The sequence below is a fragment of the Homarus americanus genome, unplaced genomic scaffold (genome assembly GCF_018991925.1).
Source record: "Homarus americanus isolate GMGI-L3 unplaced genomic scaffold, GMGI_Hamer_2.0 scaffold34507, whole genome shotgun sequence".
Classification (NCBI taxonomy): Eukaryota; Metazoa; Arthropoda; class Malacostraca; order Decapoda; family Nephropidae; genus Homarus; species Homarus americanus.
This window is the reverse complement of record NW_024722977.1, coordinates 263,183-282,332: the sequence shown is the minus strand read 5'-3', so window position 1 is coordinate 282,332 and position 19,150 is coordinate 263,183. Positions and strand designations below refer to the sequence as shown.

The 19,150-nt window shown below is 42.1% G+C and overlaps 1 protein-coding gene across 1 annotated transcript in view; it reads right to left on the bottom strand.

Moving 5' to 3' along the window:
- Window positions 1-19,150, bottom strand: part of LOC121863189 (nephrin-like) — a 188,678-nt gene that overhangs the window by 103,552 nt on the left and 65,976 nt on the right. The window contains exons 3-4 of the mRNA XM_042361669.1: window positions 11,046-11,171; window positions 3,016-3,219 (exon numbers count right to left, since the gene is read on the bottom strand). Of these exons, the coding sequence (XP_042217603.1) occupies window positions 3,016-3,219; window positions 11,046-11,171 (330 nt within the window). The remainder of the gene's footprint in view (window positions 1-3,015; window positions 3,220-11,045; window positions 11,172-19,150) is intronic.

The following is a 19,150-nucleotide window of genomic DNA, read 5'->3' as shown; positions in this document are numbered from 1 at the left end:
GGGAGGGAGGGGAGGGAGGGAGGGAGGGAGGGAGAGAAATAAATAGAGAAAAGAGAGGAAAGGATGGAGGGGAGAGAAGGAGGATGGAGCAGGAGAAGGAGGAGGGATGGAGGGAGGGAGGGAGGAAAATTGGAGGAGAGGAGGAGGGAGGAAGGGAAATTGGAGGAGAGGAAGGAAGGGGCCACCACTGTATACTTTCTGTTAAGTTCAAGATGTATAGCCATAGGTCCCGAGTCTTCACAACCAAACGTCCTGCAACCCAACCAGCCAGCCAGCGGTCCAGCCAGCCAGCGGTCCAGCCAGCCAGCGGTCCAGCCAGCCAGCGGTCCAGCCAGCCAGGAGTCCAGCCAATCAACGGTCCAGCCAGACATGATATCCACTAAGACATAACTACAACAGAGAGCATCATAGAAGAAGGTAAATACGCCCTTGTGATGCATCTTGACTGCTCGTTGTTTGTTTCCACACACCTGACCCACCAGCCGCTTGCTAAACGTCTCAGGTGCAACGTGAGAGTTTACACTAATCTCCCGCCACCACAACAGCCTCCGTAATGGCGGCTTGGAGTGGGGGGAGGTATACGAGGGTGATACACTTGTAATAATACTAACAACGACGGATTGGGGATTGGGTGGTGAGGTAACACGGTTGTGTGGGATTAGCCCGGCACTAATTGCTTTGAACAGGCAAATTGTAGCGGTTAGAACAAGGCTCAAAACATGACATAATTGTCATGTCCGCACTAATGGTTATTGGCCCATTAGAGCTGATGATTGCTCTGACGCTAAATTCAGTTTGGGAAATTCAACAACAAACACATTGACGCGGTGATATGTTTGTATGGTAAAAAATTCTACCTCTTTGTAACATCAATATTTGTATCATATATTTTCCCAATCTGCCTTCATGTATAAGTATAGGTGTGTGTGTGTGTGTGTGTGTGTGTGTGTGTGTGTGTGTGTATACATGGACAATGTAGAACCTGCAGTTACCTAAATAGAATGTATAACAGAGAGACACGGATCACCAGTTTGTCTTGATAACGTGGGCGGGGCGGCGTTCCATTTAACACACGAACGATGCTGGGCGAGCGAGGTGTTTGTCTTGACGTGTGGGAGGAGGGGAAGGAGTGGTAGGGGTGGGAGGGGTTTGGGAAGTAAGGGTGGAGAGGGGGAGGGGTGGGGGTGGTGATGGTTTTGAAATATGCTTTTGTTTTAAATCTTCTTATTGTTTAACTCCTTAGCTTTCTTTTGTTTCTATCTCTCTTTCGTCTATTTTTACATTGTATTATTCTACTCATTTTTTCTTTCTATATACCTATCTTTTGTTTTATTCCATTCTCTCTCTGAATCTATCGTATTTTCTATTTACTCTTCTGTTTAGTCATCAGTTACCCTTTCTCCTATCTTCCCTCCTCCTCATCAACCATTCCTCCTCCTCCGTCACTCCTTCACCTTCTCGTCCTCTGTTCCTCTGCCCCTCTTCGTCCTCGTCCTCCCCTCCTCCTCCGTCCCCCCTCCTCGTCCACCTTCCCTCCTCCTCCTCTTCCTCCTCCTCGTCCACCGTCCCCCCTCCTCCTCCCTCCGTCCCCTCCTCATCCACCTTCCCTTCTCCTCCTCCTCCTCCTCCTCCTCGTCCACGTCCCCCCTCCTCCACCGTCCTCCCTCCTCCTCCGTCCCCTCCTCGTCCACCGTCCCTCCTCCTCCCCACCGTCCTCCCAGCGCATCAAGGACAGTCCCTCCCTCACATTCAGTAAGTTACAGGCAGGGTAATTACCTCTCTCCCAGCACCAGTGTTCCTCCTGTCACAGAATGATTACCTGGCCCTCCCTCTCTCCTTTCCTCCTCTCCCATTCTCCCTCTTCCTCCCCTCTTTTGCTAGACCAGAAGGGGCTTTTTTTCCCTCCCTCCCTTGCCCTTTCCTTCTGTTATTCCTCCAGTGCTCTCCATATTCCCCCCCTTAAAAGAAGGTAGTTATCCTCACCCCCTGAAACACCATCTTCAACACTCGGTCCTCTCCTTACCCTTTCCTTTGTCCTTTCTTTCCCATTACCTTGCCCTGTCCTTCCACCTCCCTTCCTCTTCTCACCTTCCCTCCCCTTCCTCCCCATAACCAAGAGGTAAGGTGCTCTTGTCCTGTAAGAGAATTATCAACCTCGATCCTGAAAAAAAAGCCCAGCACGAGGCCAACCTATTTCATTAGTCGCCGCCAATAGCTGTGTTCTGGCCGTGACTTACCGCCATCACTCCACTATTAAGACGGAATTTTGGCATTCCTGCTCTGGCGTTAAGGTGTATTACAGGCCAAATTTTGGGGGCCTTTTTCTTTGTTCTCCATTTTTCATGAGACCGTAAAATAAAGTAACGCCACCATGGGTTTCAATCGCGATGAATTATGGTCAAGTTTTATATATTTTACTTCTGGGAGCATCAGCAGAATGGCCCTGGTGTAGAGGGGAACGATATATAACATTCACAATTCATTACAAGTGTGGTAGTACTTGGGGAGCTGGGCGGTGTAGCGAGGAAACACGCTCATGGGGACTGCCGCTGTGCATCTCTGGGTGGTTTAGATCACTAGAAACACGACATTAACGTCTCCTGTACGCCTTACATTGCCTCTAAAACAGTATCTGATCGTACCTATTGTGACCCCTTTCGCTGATAGAGTACAGTAGAGTTTCTGAGAAATCTTTGGTTGCGTGCGCTGAGACAAAGTGATATGGGACAGTTTTCCAAGTGGAGACTAATTCACATGAAATAGTCCAAATCCATATACAGTACAGACGGGCCAAGTGCTGTTTCGTGCTGATCAATACACTAGTTCAGACCACAGTAATAATAATAATAATAATAATAATAATAATAATAATAATAATAATAATAATAATAATAATAATAATAATAACATACGAGTAACAAACACGAAGAGAACGAGACAATGAGTGTGACCAGTATTTAACCAGGAGACACAACAAAACCTACAAACTTCAAGTAACACTCAGGTAATACTCACAGTTCATATCGAGGGTGACTGTAGAGGTAACAGGATCTGAGCCATTGAAGTTGAAGGCGCGACACTCGAACACGGCGTGAAGGTGCCTACGGGTGAGCTCTGGTACACTGACGGAGGCGCTGAGGATTCCTTCCTCCTCCTCCACGACCTCCGTCCGTCTCACTTCGTCGTTCACCAGCCACAGTATCAGAGGGGCCGGCCGACCTGCAGGGGGACATGAGCTTAGTATTAGTTTAGTTTAGTTTAGTTTAGTTTAGTTTAGTTTAGTTTAGTTTAGGTTTGGTTAGGTTAGGTTAGGGGGTGGAATGAAACGTCTTTCTCTTAATGGCAGCTGCTGTATTGTAAATGGCTTTTGAGTCTTCCCAGTGTGCTGCGTTTATCGTGTGTGTGTGTGTGTGTGTGTGTGTGGGGCTCGCCAATGATCTGAGTTTCTGTATAAGAGTCGTTTAGTTATTCATATACACAAGTGTTTACACCTCAGAGATCTTGAGAGTCTGAGGTAAACAATATTTATTATGTAGATATATACGATGTTTTTCCACCAAGACGAAGCTCTTTATGCTTGTTGTCTATTATATGAAGTGGTTTTATGTATGTGCTTGAAGATCTTACTTAGTGTACGTGCTTGAAGACCTTACTTAGTGTACGTGCTTGAAGACCTTACTTAGTATACGTGCTTGAAGACCTTACCTAGTGTACGTGCTTGAAGACCTTACATAATGCACATGCTTGAAGACCTTCCAAAGAGACGTACATAAATTCACAAACAACAACCACCAGAACAGTCCATTTACCTGTCTGTAATATACAACACCTGATTCATTTCAAGTAAAAAAAAAAAAATTCTACTACTTTCCTTCATGTCCCAATGAACACAACTCACATTAAACGAATGATTCTGAGGCGCAATTAAGAGGAACAAAGTGGAAGGTAAACGGAGTGTGTATGCGTGTTGTACAACTGCTATAAAACAAGGTAGGTGTATGGAATTCCTGTTGTATTTATGATGTTTTTTTTTTTATTACCTATGAGTATTTTTTGACCTCTTGGACACGAGGGTTTCTCCGTACTCAATATAATGATCTACCGGCGACCAAATTGAATATCATATGGGTTAGGTAACAATTGGGTTTGATTTTTTCTTAATCAAAAGCAATAAGGATTCTGGTGTGTGTGTGTGTGTGTGTGTGTGTGTGTGTAAGTGTGTGTGTGTGTGTATGTGTGTAAAATCCTGCAATGAATTCGTGGGAAGGTGTGAATGATTAGTAGTCGTTACCGTCCAGAGTACAAAGGTGTATCACGCAGCCATTCGTCTCTACAAATTGCATAGACTCGTCACGAAGCTATTTACCGTCAGAACACCAAGACACATTTATGTCCAGCTGTACAACGGTTAGCCATCGCTTGTGTTAAGTGATGCTAGATTTGCCAACACGGTCAGCCATACCTTAACCACGTTGCCAGACATAGCTTAATATCGCCGCCAGACATACCTTAACCTCGCCGCCAGACATACCTTAACCTCGCCGCCAGACATACCTTAACCCCGCAGCCATATGTCTTTACCTGCGGCCGCATATAATTAAAGTGTAGCTGAATGAGCAGGTGTAGTTTTTCACATCGGTGGGAAAAACACAAACTGCAGCACGACTTAAGTGTTGCCGGTGGTCAGAGCGTGATCTTAAGAGGCCGGCACCCAGGCAGGTTCACCCCCAGTTAGAAACGGCTGGTGAGGGCGCCAGGGTGTCTCAAAAAGCTGAGTGAAGGATGTACACCCCGGAGGAACCAGCGCTGTAAGAGGCTCCGTCCTCTGAGCACGTTTCACTCCACCTCCTTGTTCCTCGCAAGTTGAAATAAGGTCTCGGAATTCCTTAATATAGATACTGCATGTCCTGTAGTGTATGTATAAATGCCTGTCTGTCTCCCTCTCACACCCAACCCCCCCAGCCCCTCTCTTGCTGTAATAATACCTAGAAATTACGTATGTATAGTATACATTGTATACAGAATATATACGTGTGCATGTTTGTATTTGTGCATTAAGCCAGGCCTTCATGTAAGCGTGCATGTAGCCCGGTAAGATACCTTATAACAAATTACACCAAATGCATGAAAATTTGAATATTAATTGGATAATGACCCGGGACAAAATGACATAATTTGGGTCATAACTAGGACAAGGTCAGGCCAGGGCGCGGGGGTGGGTCAGCCTGGCGACACTAACAATGGCTTTAAACACCACCTACTTGTTTGGGGCGTCACACATACACACATGTTTATCCAGGGAAACACACACACACACACACACACACACGTGTGTGTGTGTGTGTGTAGATATGTATGTATGTATGTATGTATGTATGTATGTATGTATGTATGTATGCATTCTCTCTCTCTCAAACATACAAGGAAGTTATAATTGAAATTTCCCCTTGCTACGTTTGCAAGTATTGCAACATTCGTGGATCACACACAAAGACCGCTGCCTGGGTCGTTGTTATAACACACACACACACACACACACACACACACACAGGCTGAGTGAAACATCTCACACCCGAGTGGTGGTGGTGGTGCTTCTCTCCAGCTTATCCGACAACACGAGGTAACCAATACGACCTCAGTTAACAGACGAAGATGTAGGAGCCCTTGGGATGTAATGCTCGAGTGGACACAGCATTCGCCTTCTGTCCTAAAGGGTCAATGATTCGATTCTGGGTCCTTCCCTGCCCAACCAGCTGTAAAATGGTATCTAACTGACGTGAAGTGCAGTGTCGACCATGCTGGTTCCTTGTGTACCGAAGGCTTTATATAAACAGTGTGGTGTAGCCTATGAATACTAAGGTAGGAAGTCATGCTTATGATACCCACTTTCACTATTTTCTCCGGAAAGTTCTATAAAAAATGTTGCACCATAAACTGACATCAATGGGAAGCTAAAAAACATATGTGTCACAGTCGTACACATTTTGGAGGAAGAACAAAGACTGAAAAAAACTCTCGTCTTGGCACTACTTTACACACACTGGAGAAGACGTGGTAAACTGTCTTGTCTCTCGACCTTGGACCGCAGGAAAAACCCAATTTAGGCTGTGTCGTGTTTCAAGGTTTATCCCACTAGAGAGGACTAAAGGATATTTTGTTTGACATTATGTTCCTGCAACTGAGGGTAGAGAATTTTGTTGTGTATGCTTATACCAACAGCACGCACCACCAAGTCGCCTGCCTCTTCGTCTAGTGAATTTGCACTACTGGAATACACATAAACGTAATCTTTCTATAAACTTAGTGCACTGGAATAGACTCAGTAGACTGGTCTCTATTCATAAACTTAAGAATTTAAAAAAAAAACACACCGCAAACCATTTTAATCACGCTTACTTAGTGCTGACACACACACACACACACACACACACACACACACACACACACACACACACACACACACACACACACACACACACACACACACACTACGGAAAAAATTATACATTCCATTTTCCTTCATAAATTTACAAGACTGAAAAAATACACCACAAACCATTTTCCTCACGTAAGCTTACACCGATGAAATAATAAATTGTTTTCTTTTCATCGAATGAATTGATAAAACAAACAATAGATTTTTATTCAACTACAGAGGGTAGACATTAGAGGTGGTGACTTATGGTTAGGTTAGGTTAGGTTAGGTTAGGTTAGGTGAGAGAACACGATTGACTGACTTGACTGAACTTGTATGATTTGCTGGTGAGCCATTATTATTTACTGGTGAGCCATTATTATTTACTGAATAGCTGCACCGTATGACTGACTAAAATCTATGACTGACTAACTGGATCATATGAGACAAATTAAAACATATGACTGACTTGAGTAAAACATTTGACTGACTCGCAATAAAAGTACGAATGACTTAACTAACTAAAACATCTGACTGACTGACTAGTAAACTATATGACTGACTGACTGATAGACTAGCTAAAACACCCAACAGACTGAACAACGACTCAGATATATTAGCAATACCAAGGTTAACTGAACACTTACTAACAAACACCTGAACTAAATCTCCAGTACAGGTGACAGCAGCAGCAAGCCCCACCTGAGACTCATTAATTACCTATTCCTGACACAAAATAACTTCCTCATAGTTAGTATCTGCCATTAATGTCACACTTCCCTCCTGGAGTATAATGACCCAAGAACAAGGGGGGGATATATATAATGAAATGAATAGAATTGAAACTAAACTAAATTTGAACGATTTTCCTCCTCTGTAAAATATATGAACGGACAGGTGTATAAAAAACACAGGTTAATTGCACTGTCATAGAAGAAATATATAAATAAACAATGAAAAGTTTAATTTATATAAATTATTTTTATTACCGTGAATGATGATGAAAAGTCAGAAATTGTCGGCAGTATATTTGGCAATTGGACAAGGAATACTTTGCTTTAACTGCTGTAGGAGACATGGAGGTCATAGTTCACTGCTAAAATATGAAGAAATAAACACCTAAGTTAATGTACAGTAGATCCACAATGAAAACGTGGATAAGATAAATCTTGATAAAATCACACCGGAAAAAGGGGAAACAACGGAGCACCTGTCTCTGAAGATGTCTTGAATAAAGACAAAAGCTAAGGTGCTCCGTTGTTTCCCCGTGTGATTTTATCAAGATATATATATATATATATATATATATTCCTGTTTTAAAACGACACAAACTCCCGGAAAAAAAGTTATATTCCCGTTCTGGATGGGAACAAACACCCCCAAAATTTCTCGTATGAACTCCACTTGCAACTTATTTTTCTGGAAGACAAATGAGAATAGTTACGCCATTTACATTTATGCAAAATATTGTAAGTGGGCAGCACGCGGGAGTTCCAGTGAATAATGAAGGTTGTGATTAAACAAAAGGCGTTACTCACCGCCAGGGACCGTACTGGGTGAGTGTAATGTCGCCGCGATTTATCTTAATGGTCCTGGGTTGCTGTCTCAAATTCAGGTGTAATATGTTTCGTTTTCAGTAAATGAGAAATGTTATATTATGTCTGGTGATTACGGTCATCATATTGGTGATCGACGAGACATACTGTTCCTACGTTATGACTGTTGGTAAGTAATGTATTCTGCTTCGACCCCACCGGATGAATTATGCTACTAGTTCTTTTTTTTACGACTGAGTAATGTTATAAAGACGACAAGAATGACTGATTTAATGTTTATAAACACCGAGAGCCAAATTACGCCTGCATATAAGATTTGTCATCGTATGTTTCACTGCAGAGAAGCAGAAAAAAATCCCCCACGGCCTCCTTGTATAGTAGCGTGTGTCTTGAGTAGCAATATTCCTCCTTCAGAGTAATAGAAACGAGTCTCAGTTAATGTTCAGGTTTGGATAACGTAAAAATTCAGACGTAAACACCACACAAAGACACGATAAACTCCAGAGAGATCTTGTGTCGTCCTCGTCATCAAAGACAAGAGACGGTATATTATCTTTCTCTGTTTCTCCGTCGTTTCATCATCAAGCATCTTCAAATACTCCTCAATCATGGAATATTTACGTTTAGTGCCGTGGGAGAGTGTCTGAAGTGGCGTCACTCAAGCGCGCCTCAGGTAGAACTAAGCATACACCTTTAGCCGCGAGTTCTCTGGCATCATCGTGTTCACTCCTCGTCACTGCTAACGAAACCAAAACTCGGGTTACGGAGTTTGTTAGATTAACCGAGGTAAAAGTTGTGTTATGATGGTTAAAAGTACTGGCAGGCGTTCCCGAAATCAAAGCCTTTACCAGAATAATACTGTTGGGATTTTTTTTCTTTATAAGCGAGCCGAACAGATCTTTAATATTCACAGTTTCCAATACCACAAAAAGGGTTTAACGGGGAGGGATTTCGATTCACAGCTGCTGACTCTGACCACCAGGTAAGAAATACTACTAAAATATAAGTAATATTATGAAAAACGATGGTCATAAAATAATACATACCTCCAATAACGACAAAAATAATTAGAAACGACAAATCACCTCCAGAAACGACAAAATATCTCCTCAAACCACCTCAGGTTTTACGTAAGATTCAGAAATAGGAAGAAAAAAAATCGCCCAAAACCGGGGAAATTTGCTCCAGCGATCACCTTTTTTATGGTTTAAGTTTGACCTGACTTGACCTGACTTCACCACAACGGCGTAAGCATTCCTTCTCAAACTTGTCGAGTTCATTAATATGTTTTGCAGGAAGCCTTCTAAGAACACCAGGGTACGTAGGAGACGCCTGGCCACAAGAGGAGGGAGGGCTTTGGGAAGTCTTCACTGTCAATGGTTACAATTTTATGTTTTTTCTATGACATAACGAATATAAAGACACCAGTTCGTCTTTGCCCCCATCAGTCATATATAATTCACTGTTGTATGACCCATAATCCTTTTACTGTTATACGGAACAAATCACTTCCCTACAAAAAACATCTTCACGAGAGAGAGAGAGAGAGAGAGAGAGAGAGAGAGAGAGCAGTTGTGCACCTATAATTAGAGCGCATTAGCGTACATATGATACAGCGATTAGTAAACAAATAATTGTTTTAATTATCAATGCAGGAGTAAAAAAAGGTCGTTCCCTGTTTATGTGTGTGTGTGTGTGTGTGTGTGTGTGTGTGTCTATGTATGTGTGTGTATGCATGTATGTATGTTTCTGTGTGTGTGTGTATGTGTCTGTGTGTGTGTGTGTGTCATTATGCGAGTCCCAGAATGAACATATTACACTGCATCGTAGGTTGCAGCAAGTAACTCAGATGAGTGAGTGAGTGAATGGGCAAGTGACTGGGTGAGTGAGCGGGCGAGTAAGCGATTGCATGAATGAGAAAGCAAGTGAGTGAGTCCGTGAATAAGCGGCGAGTGAGTGAGTGAGTGAGCTCCCAGCACATGAACACCCAGTAAACAACTTGCAGTATCGAAGTAAAATACAAAATAAACAAATACTGTTTATATTCAGTTAGTGATACTACAGAAATAACCCCAATACTCCCCCCCCCTTTCCCACCTCCCACCCATTCACCCCTCACCCCTTCCCTCTAATAAGACACAAAAGCTAAACCCTAAAAACATGAAATCTAAAACAGTTTAACTCTCCATTAAAACAATCTTACTACAATGAGAAATATTTCCTAATGATGATATCCATAAGAGGTAAAATACACAGTCCTTTTGTGATGGTCAGTGAAATGTGATAAGAGGGGCATTACTTTATAAACATACTATACACCTCCTATATAAATGTGATCGTGTAGGGTGTTGCTAGCATGAAGAGTCAAGTTCACCCACAGTAAGGAATGTGTATGTAAACAAGCACCTCCAGTCTGAGTTATTAGGAGGTTGAATAAGGGTCCAAACAATAGCCATGGTATAAAACAATAAAAGGGGGAACAAAAGGAAGATAAATAAAGGACTAAAGGAAGGGATGGAGAGAGATACAAATGAGAGAGAGATCAGAGAGATGGGTCTAGAGGGAATAAATGAAGAGTAATTTGATGAAGAAGGAATTGGGTGGTAAAGAAAGGAAGGTAATGTATAGTAAAAAAAAGGATTAATGAGGAAAAGAGCAAGAGGAATAGGGGTAGGAGGAGGAGGAAGAAGAAGAAGAAGAAGAAGAAGAAGAAGAATTAGAAGATGAGGAGGAGGCAATCAAGTGAGCCTGGAATGAACCGATAAGAGAGAGTGAGAGGAGATAAAGAGGTAGATAGAGAGAACGGATAAGGGATATGGTTGAAGAGGAGGAGAAGCACAGGTTATTGGGTTGACAGAAAACGGAAGTGAGGTACAGACACAGACAGACAGGCACAGAGACATAGACAGATATATAAACAGACACAGAAAGACATACACAGACAGAATAAACCTACACAGAAGATAGACAAACACAGAAAAATACACAAACACTTACAAAGAAACAACTTAAGACATAGACACATACACAATAACACATAATATTACACACAGACACAGACACAGACACCATACCTCCTGTGACTTTGCATATGAGATCCAGCTGGTCACCCTCATTGTACGGCCCGATGATGGAAGCGCTCGTCTTGCCTGTCACAAGCTGGTTCGTGGCATTGTAGATCTCTGGCTTGTTGGGCGGTACTGTTAGGAAGACAAAGAGAGGGAGTGTTGAGTATGGCTGGGAGAGAGAGAGAGAGAGAGAGAGGCATCTTCCCGATAAAAGCGAAATATGCCCCGCCCCGACCCCGCCCCGCCCCGCTTCATGGACCGCCCAACCTGACGGAATCATTCACCTCCTCGGCTCGCAACACGGGAACATTTTAGACACACTTGGCATTTCAGTGAACAAAAGCGCCAAAGCCTCTCGGAGACTCACATAAACTCAGCTCTTCTCCAACAAAGCCTAAACTCCCCACTGAGCCTACCAAAGTGAGGAGAAATTGTTTTGGAATGTAAATAAAACAGTAATGGTCTCAAAGGAGGAAGTAACAAAATTAGATTCCAGCCAGCCATCAGGTAGCAGAAACCAGACGTCACATCATCTTTGGCTGGCAGTCCACTGAGGTACATCAACAAACATGTTTTTTTTGTACCTCTCGTTGAAAACTTTGAGGTTTGATGAAAATACAAACTAAGCAAGGAAGGGGGATGATATATTACGTGTATTAGATGGATGGATGGAAACACAAAGACTGATAGATTGGCAGATAAATAGGACATTGATAGATAGATATGACAGATATAGATGTGTTATGAAAATATCTTCCCTTGTCTCTACTATATTTTCCTTTGGGGTAGAGATGAGGGGATAGAGGGGAGATGGAAGTGAGGGAGAGGGGGAGGTGAGGAGAGGGGGAGGTGAGGAGAAGAGGGGGGCGGGTCTGAGGCAATATCCCCCCTACAGGAAGAGTAAACACTCCACAAACAAACACAAGAAACTGAAAAGATAAAAATACCTTTTTTTTCCCTCAAACTCCAGAGGCATTTACCTACAATAACAAGATCGAGGACAAGTAATAACTCGAGATTGGTGATAACAACAGACTAATAACATTACACAAGAACATTATAAATTTAAAAAGTAAAATAACCGATCAATAACATATAAAAGAACAGAAAAAAACAATCTTGAAAATATGACAAAACTGATGAACACAAAATTGGAATGTTTTCATATACAAGGTTTCTAGCCAAACGCCCACAAGATAATCAAATGACTGAAAGAGGATTAAAAAATGTTCCCACCACAAGCGGACAGAGTTTCTTCAGCACAGTTTAAAAGAAACAATTTTACATACGAGACAGACAACACGATACGAATAATGATAAAAGAAAATAAAAAAACATTAAAAAATAAACTCACTAAAAGAGATGGAAGGTAAAGACAGATTAAAAAAAAATAAATAAAAAAAATAAACTGAAATAATAAAACAAAATCTAAAGTAAACTTATTAAAAAAAAATCCTCACGACCTAAAAAAATTAAAAAAAAAACCCCACAGCATACGACTCAAGCAAGAACGATGGCAAGAAGTTCTGGTTCTTTATGAGATCTGGAGGAAAGGGGGAAAAAACTGCTCTTAGTCCTCACACTCAACAGGACCAATAAGATTTGCGTCACAGACCAAGAGGGAAAAAAGAGAAGGTTTTGTGTAGATGGTTCTCCAGCCTTCAGAGGAGAGAGAGGAGGGGGAGGGAGGAACAGGGAAGAAAAAGGCGAGGGGGGAGGAGAAGAGGATTGATAGGAAGAAAAAGGGGAGAAGAAGGGGGAGGAGGACGTAGGAAGGAGGAGGATGAATGGGACTGATAATGAAGGGGGAAAGAAACAGGGAAGGAGATGGAGAATGACGGGAGAAAAAGGGGCTAGAAAATGTGAAAAGGAGAGGAGAGGGGGGGGCAAGAGGAGGAAGAGCAGGAGGAGGAGGAAGACATAACCCTGAAGATACTCGTGCAGGAAGAAGAAGAAGTAGTAGTTCATCTCCGTGTCTCTCCCGTCAGTGTCCTCTTATGACTGGTCTGAGTGGCGCAGTCAAGCAAGCACACTGACAAAACTCCAATAAAACCCGCATCCCTAAAGCAATAGTTGCAAATTCGCTCCGTGACTGCAGAAAAGGGCAGGAATTCATATTACTTCTTGTATGAGAATTTACTTGTGTCTTTCTTACACGGCAGGGAAACTAGCCGAGAGAGACAGAGGAAGAGTAAGATAGAGAAAAAAGTAAGAGGCAGTAAGAGAGATAGAAAAAGAGTAAAATTAAGAGAGAGAGAAAGTAAGAGAGAGAAGGAAAGAGAAGAGAAATCACGGAACAAAGTCTATTCATCACGCTAAACAAAAACAAAACAAAAAACTGACACAGTACCAAGAATATATTTGCTTTCATCTACAACAAGTAACCTAAAGTTAATATATTCCCTACGGACACGACACAGACCCGTCAAAGCCTTTAAGTTCCCAGGACAACAAAAACACCTGTAGCATCACAAGACACCACTTACGGATTATCTTTTATAATGACAAATTCACTATTATAATACTTCTGATGTAACAGTTCTTGAGAGTGAAACAGACATACAGTATTAAAGGAATTATAACTCTGTATTGCAAGACACATGTGCAATATTTGACAACATCCATATTCATGATGTAATTTATTGCTTCACTACATACAGGATGAATTTTTCAAAGTCATAATTTTAAATGCATGTAATTAGCATAATATTATATAGGAGGAAATGTTTCCACCGAGGCTTTAAACCTTTATTAATATATATTCAATGACATTTTTAGTTCAACTCGGATTTTTTTAAATATTTTTATTCACTCACGAAATAGTAAACTCCGCCCTAGTGTGATGCCATTTGTGGTATGTGACCTTAACCAGTAACACTGACCTGTGACCTTAACCTATGACGTTGACCTATGACCTTAACACGTGACCATAGCCTGTGACCTTAACCAGTGACCTCAACCTGTAACACTAACCTGTGACCTTAACTAGTGACCTTAATCGGTGACCTTGGCCTGTGACCTTAACCAGTGACCTCAACCTGTAACCTTGACCCGTGACCTTAACCAGTGACCTTAATCATTTAAGCCAATTATACGGAGTGTCTAGTGGGGAAGAAGCTGACTGTAAACACTGAGTTAAAGATATGGTTGGTTACTGACAGGACTGGTTGCCTTACTCACGCGATCCCGTCATTGTGGGTACAGAGAGAGAGAGAGAGAGAGAGAGGTGGGGGTGGGGTACATACAAGACCCCTCGTCATCATGTACTTGTGTGGTCGTGTTTACCTCGTCCCAGTTGACATATTCCTCAGTATGACGTTGAAGATCCACACTGGCTCCTGGGAACGTCTCAACCCGAGTCAGTTTACGTAAGCGGATCACATTCTAGTCCTCTACATCCAGCGCCATGAAAACCGAATTTGTGTTTATTTTTCCAAGTAGCTGAATGTTTCTCAATGTGAATGTTGTATAGATATACTTAATAACGAAATTAATAAATGGATTTTGGAAGATATTTGACGAATAGGAATAAATAATAAAAAACGTAAGTGATATTAAGGAGGAAAGTGTGGCTGAAAGAACCCAGGTGAAAGGTGATAGACAATGTACTAAGAGCTGTACGGACTACCTGTATGTTTAGGTTATTAAAGGGAAGTTCTCGGGGAATGTATGTAAGCCATCACTAGTGTGCTAAAGACGTGATACATAACATTTCATTATGAGAGCGAGTCAACAGGCAGCTGGCAATATGGGGTAATGGTGCCAATTACTACCGTAATTCTTGGCATTACTCTAAATTAAGGTCCGAGACAGGTTATTGCGCCATAAATACCAGTGTGCATGACCTGGACATCTAGTTAGTAGTACGTCTAGAACACGAACCCTTCTGCCTCTGGTCAAGATCGTGTCGAGAACAGGACTTGCTCTAGAAATCTAGTCGTAGGAATGTCTAGGTAAAGAAACTTTTCTAACTTGAATGTAAGAAATGTTTACATCAACAACTCCAGTTAACTTCTGGCTAAGTCTACGTATGGGGCAGTAACCGGTATGAATGTCTAATCAAGTGTAATTCAAGAATAAAAGTCCCCTGATAACAGTGTGATAGAACGAAGCAAAATAAAATACAGATTCCCTGATCCCACCCCCCCAAAAAAAAAAAAAAAACCAAACAGGATGCGGTGGTAAGGTGAGGATAATACTCACATGAGATCCAAAACATCCCCGGCCCGACGCAGCAGCAGTGGTATATTGATAACTAATAAGCGGGTCTTGCCTCAGTAATCCCCATAAAGGGATGGTGTTCGCGTGATTGCTCGCTCTGTCGTGATTACACCAGCTCCTCGCCCCGTGTGCCACTCATAAACTAAGCTATGGGAGCCGTAAATCTGTTACCAGGAACTCGTCAGCTTAAATACAAACTAAAAGATGAATCACAAGTGCCTGGGCGTATTCAAACACCACTCTGATTACAGTATTGTCAAGGTCATCATTCATCCGACTTCAAGACCAAGCAAAGAAAATGATTACTTGCAGCCCTGAATAACCTTATATAGATCGCTGGTCTGGAAAAGGTCTGGAATAGGTCACAGAGTTCACACAGGACCTTAAAAATGACCTAAACAGAACACAACTCAGGGGAAGAGACGTTAAATTATCAAAGCCGAGGAGTTATCGTATAAAAACAATGACAATAAAGCAGTTATGCAATGAATAAGCGATGATGCAGTCGACGATCCGGTGAATTAGTCAGTAATTGGCCTCAGACAAGACCATTAGGCGCAATTCTCCAACACAACAAACAAACCTGGCAATTAGCACCGAGAGGCCCCATTACCTGGCCATTGGTGAAGGGGGAGAACACAGCCAACACCCTCAATACACCCCTTTGGGCTCGTTTGTCATATCAGGAATCATGTCAGAGAACTATAGCATGATAGGTCCTGCCGGGAAGGGGAGAGGGGAGAGAGAATGGAAGAGGAAGCATCGCAGTTGGTGCTTGAGGGAGTCGAGAAGATGGGAAGAGGAGGAAGAGAGAATGAGAAGAGGAGGCAGAAAGAATGGGAATAGGAGGAAGAGAGAATGAGAAGAGGAGGCAGAGGGAACGAGAAGAGGAGGAAGATGTGAATGAGAAGAGGAATAAAATATGCATAATAATGTGCTACAATACACATGTATATTAATGTTATAGTACATGAAATTATTATAGATGTAGGTACAGTATGTGTGTATGTTATAAATAGAACATGTACGTTATGCTCGTTTACCCATTATGTCCAATAGAGAATCTGATTATAGTGTGTACATAAGTATCCTTGATGCTGGTCTCAAACACACACACACACACACACACACACACACACACGTCCGTTTACACTATGTTACTGTTGTTTGTGGAGGTTCAAATCCCACAAGGGCAGTAGTGTTGTCTGTGTTCTTACTATATAACACCAACTTCAAATAGTGTTCCAATATAGCTTCTCAGTTATCAGTACCAATTTTTATGAGTGTAAGGATTATTTTCGAACCAAATTATATGAGGCTTTGATAATCTTGGATCTTTGTTTCAGTGTAAATTATTCTAACTCTCGGTTGCATGGTGCCTCGATTATAAATCCCAATTACACGGAGTCTTGATAATCCTGGATGCCAATTACACAACTTCAATCATCCTGGGGCTGAATTACACAGTCTCTATTATCCTCAGTCCCAATTATATACAGTTTGGATAATAGTGGAGTCTAATTACACGAGAGTTCAATTATTCTTTGTCCCAATTACACGAGTCTGCCAATTATATATCCCGAGTATTCTTTACCCAATTACACGAGTTCTGGATGTCATTTACACAAGAGGTCTCAATTGTTTCACATTCCAGTTGAACCTAAATACCGATTACGCAGATCTGGCACGTACAGTGTAAATTGTCAGGGAGTCAGACAAGCGAAGTATTGGACACGAGTAACTCTGGTAGCCTACACACGAAGCTTGGCGACCTGGGGGTGGTTTTAAGTGACCTTGGTAGCCTACACACGAAGCTTGGTGACCTGGGGGTGGTTTTAAGTGATCTTGGTAGCCTACACACGAAGCTTGGCGACCTGGGGGTGGTTTTAAGTGACCTTGGTAGCCTACACACGAAGCTTGGTGACCTGGGGGTGGTTTTAAGTGATCTTGATAGCCTACACACGAAGCTTGGCGACCTTGGGGTGATTTTAAGTGACCTTGGTAGCCTACACACGAAGCTTGGCGACCTGGGGGTGGTTTTAAGTGACCTTGGTAGCCTACACACGAAGCTTGGCGACCTGGGGGTGGTTTTAAGTGACCTTGGTAGCCTACACACGAAGCAGAGAAAATCTAGTCACCAGAGGCATAAGTGACACTAGTTATTGGCATAGCTAACACTAACTAGCAGTGCCATAACAGAGTAATTATCAAGTGATATTACTAGTCCCGGTAAGAGCTAGTAGTGGGGTGACAAAGAGTAGTAACTTATTAGTGAGAACCAGTATAGGGTGAGGTGAGGAGAGTGGGGGAGGTGAGGAGAGTGGGGGAGGTGAGGAGTGGGAGGTGAAGGAAGTGAGGGTGGTGGTGGGCCAGACAGAAAGGGGAGGTTAATGTAGAGTGTCGTGACCTACAGGTATAAACCCCACCGACCCACCATTAATACTGCCTCTCACTGCCTTCCTCTCTCTCTCTCTCTCTCTCTCTCTCTCTCTCTCTCTCTCTCTCTCTCTCTCTCTCTCTCTCTCTCTCTCTCTCTCTCTCTCTCCTTAACTTTCATATCCTACCCAACTTTTTATTGTTTTCATTTCACTTTCCTTCCCATCCTTACCTCTTATCTCATCCCCCTTCCATTCTCGACCTTCTTTGCATCCCATTCCTCACCTACTCTCCATTCCATACCTTTTCCCTCTTTCCCTATTTCCTTCTCACATTCTCTCCTTTCTTAACATCCTATTACTTTTCTTCCTCACCTCTTCCTCTCCCTTACACCTCACCTCACCTCACCTCACCTCCCAACCTCACACCTCTTCTCCCTCGTGTCTCATCCAATCCTCACCCCCCCCCACCCTCCCCCTGAGTCTATTTCCTCATTAGACGTTCACCTACGTTCATCTGGGTAAGGAATTTAATCTACTCTAACTACTGTCAGAGAGAGATGATCCGGGATGGTCTTCAGAACATGTAGTTTGTGTTCAAGATGAAGACGATTCCATTACAAGGGCGTATTGTGACCCGGGTTTAATAATGGTCTTCTATGTATATTGGTATTATTATTAAATAAGTTATGGCTTTTCAACGTAGGATAATGGCTGTTTGTCAGACCTGTACCTAAGCCTGTGTTGTACCATAGCTATACCATTGTTACCACTGTAATAATATGTCCCATTGTGATACTGTACTCTTCTGGAGATACTGTACTATATGATAATTACTGTAACTATATCTATAATGTACTGTTAGTGAGTATTGTAATGCTCTATAGGCCTTAATTAATATATACCTGTATTTTGTACCTGAAGCTCCACCTGTAGTGTTGTATTGGAATAAATGAACTGTATTTGATTATGTTGTCTGTATGTTCGTCTGTGATCACTCTCTCCTTAGGAAATGTTAACCCATACCACTACCAGTTCTACCTGTCAGCGTTTGCCACCTGTCAGCGTTCACCACCTGCCATCGCTCATCAACTGCCAGCCCTATTTAGACATTCACATTAAGTTACAATATTAACCTTAAATTTTGGTATTTTCTTTTGTTATTCTGTTTGTATTTTCTTGTATTGTTTTCTTTTATTTCTGATGCATTCCGTGTCAATTCTATTTTTCAATCCTTTTTTCTCCAATTTTCTATTCCTTCCCTTTTCATTTTTTCTTTTATTTTTTTCCTTCCCTCTCTGTGTCTGGTATCCTCTCTAACCTTTCATCTCTTTTAATCTAACTTCAGTTCTCTCTCCTTCCTACTTCCTTCTTTATTTACTCGTTCCTGTCCTTTGTTATATTGCCACCTCTCTCTCTCTCTTTCTTCTGTATTCTTTCATCCCCCTCCCTCTTCTCTTTATCTTCATATCTTTCTTTTATCTGTACTCTTATTATAAATGATTATTACTTTTA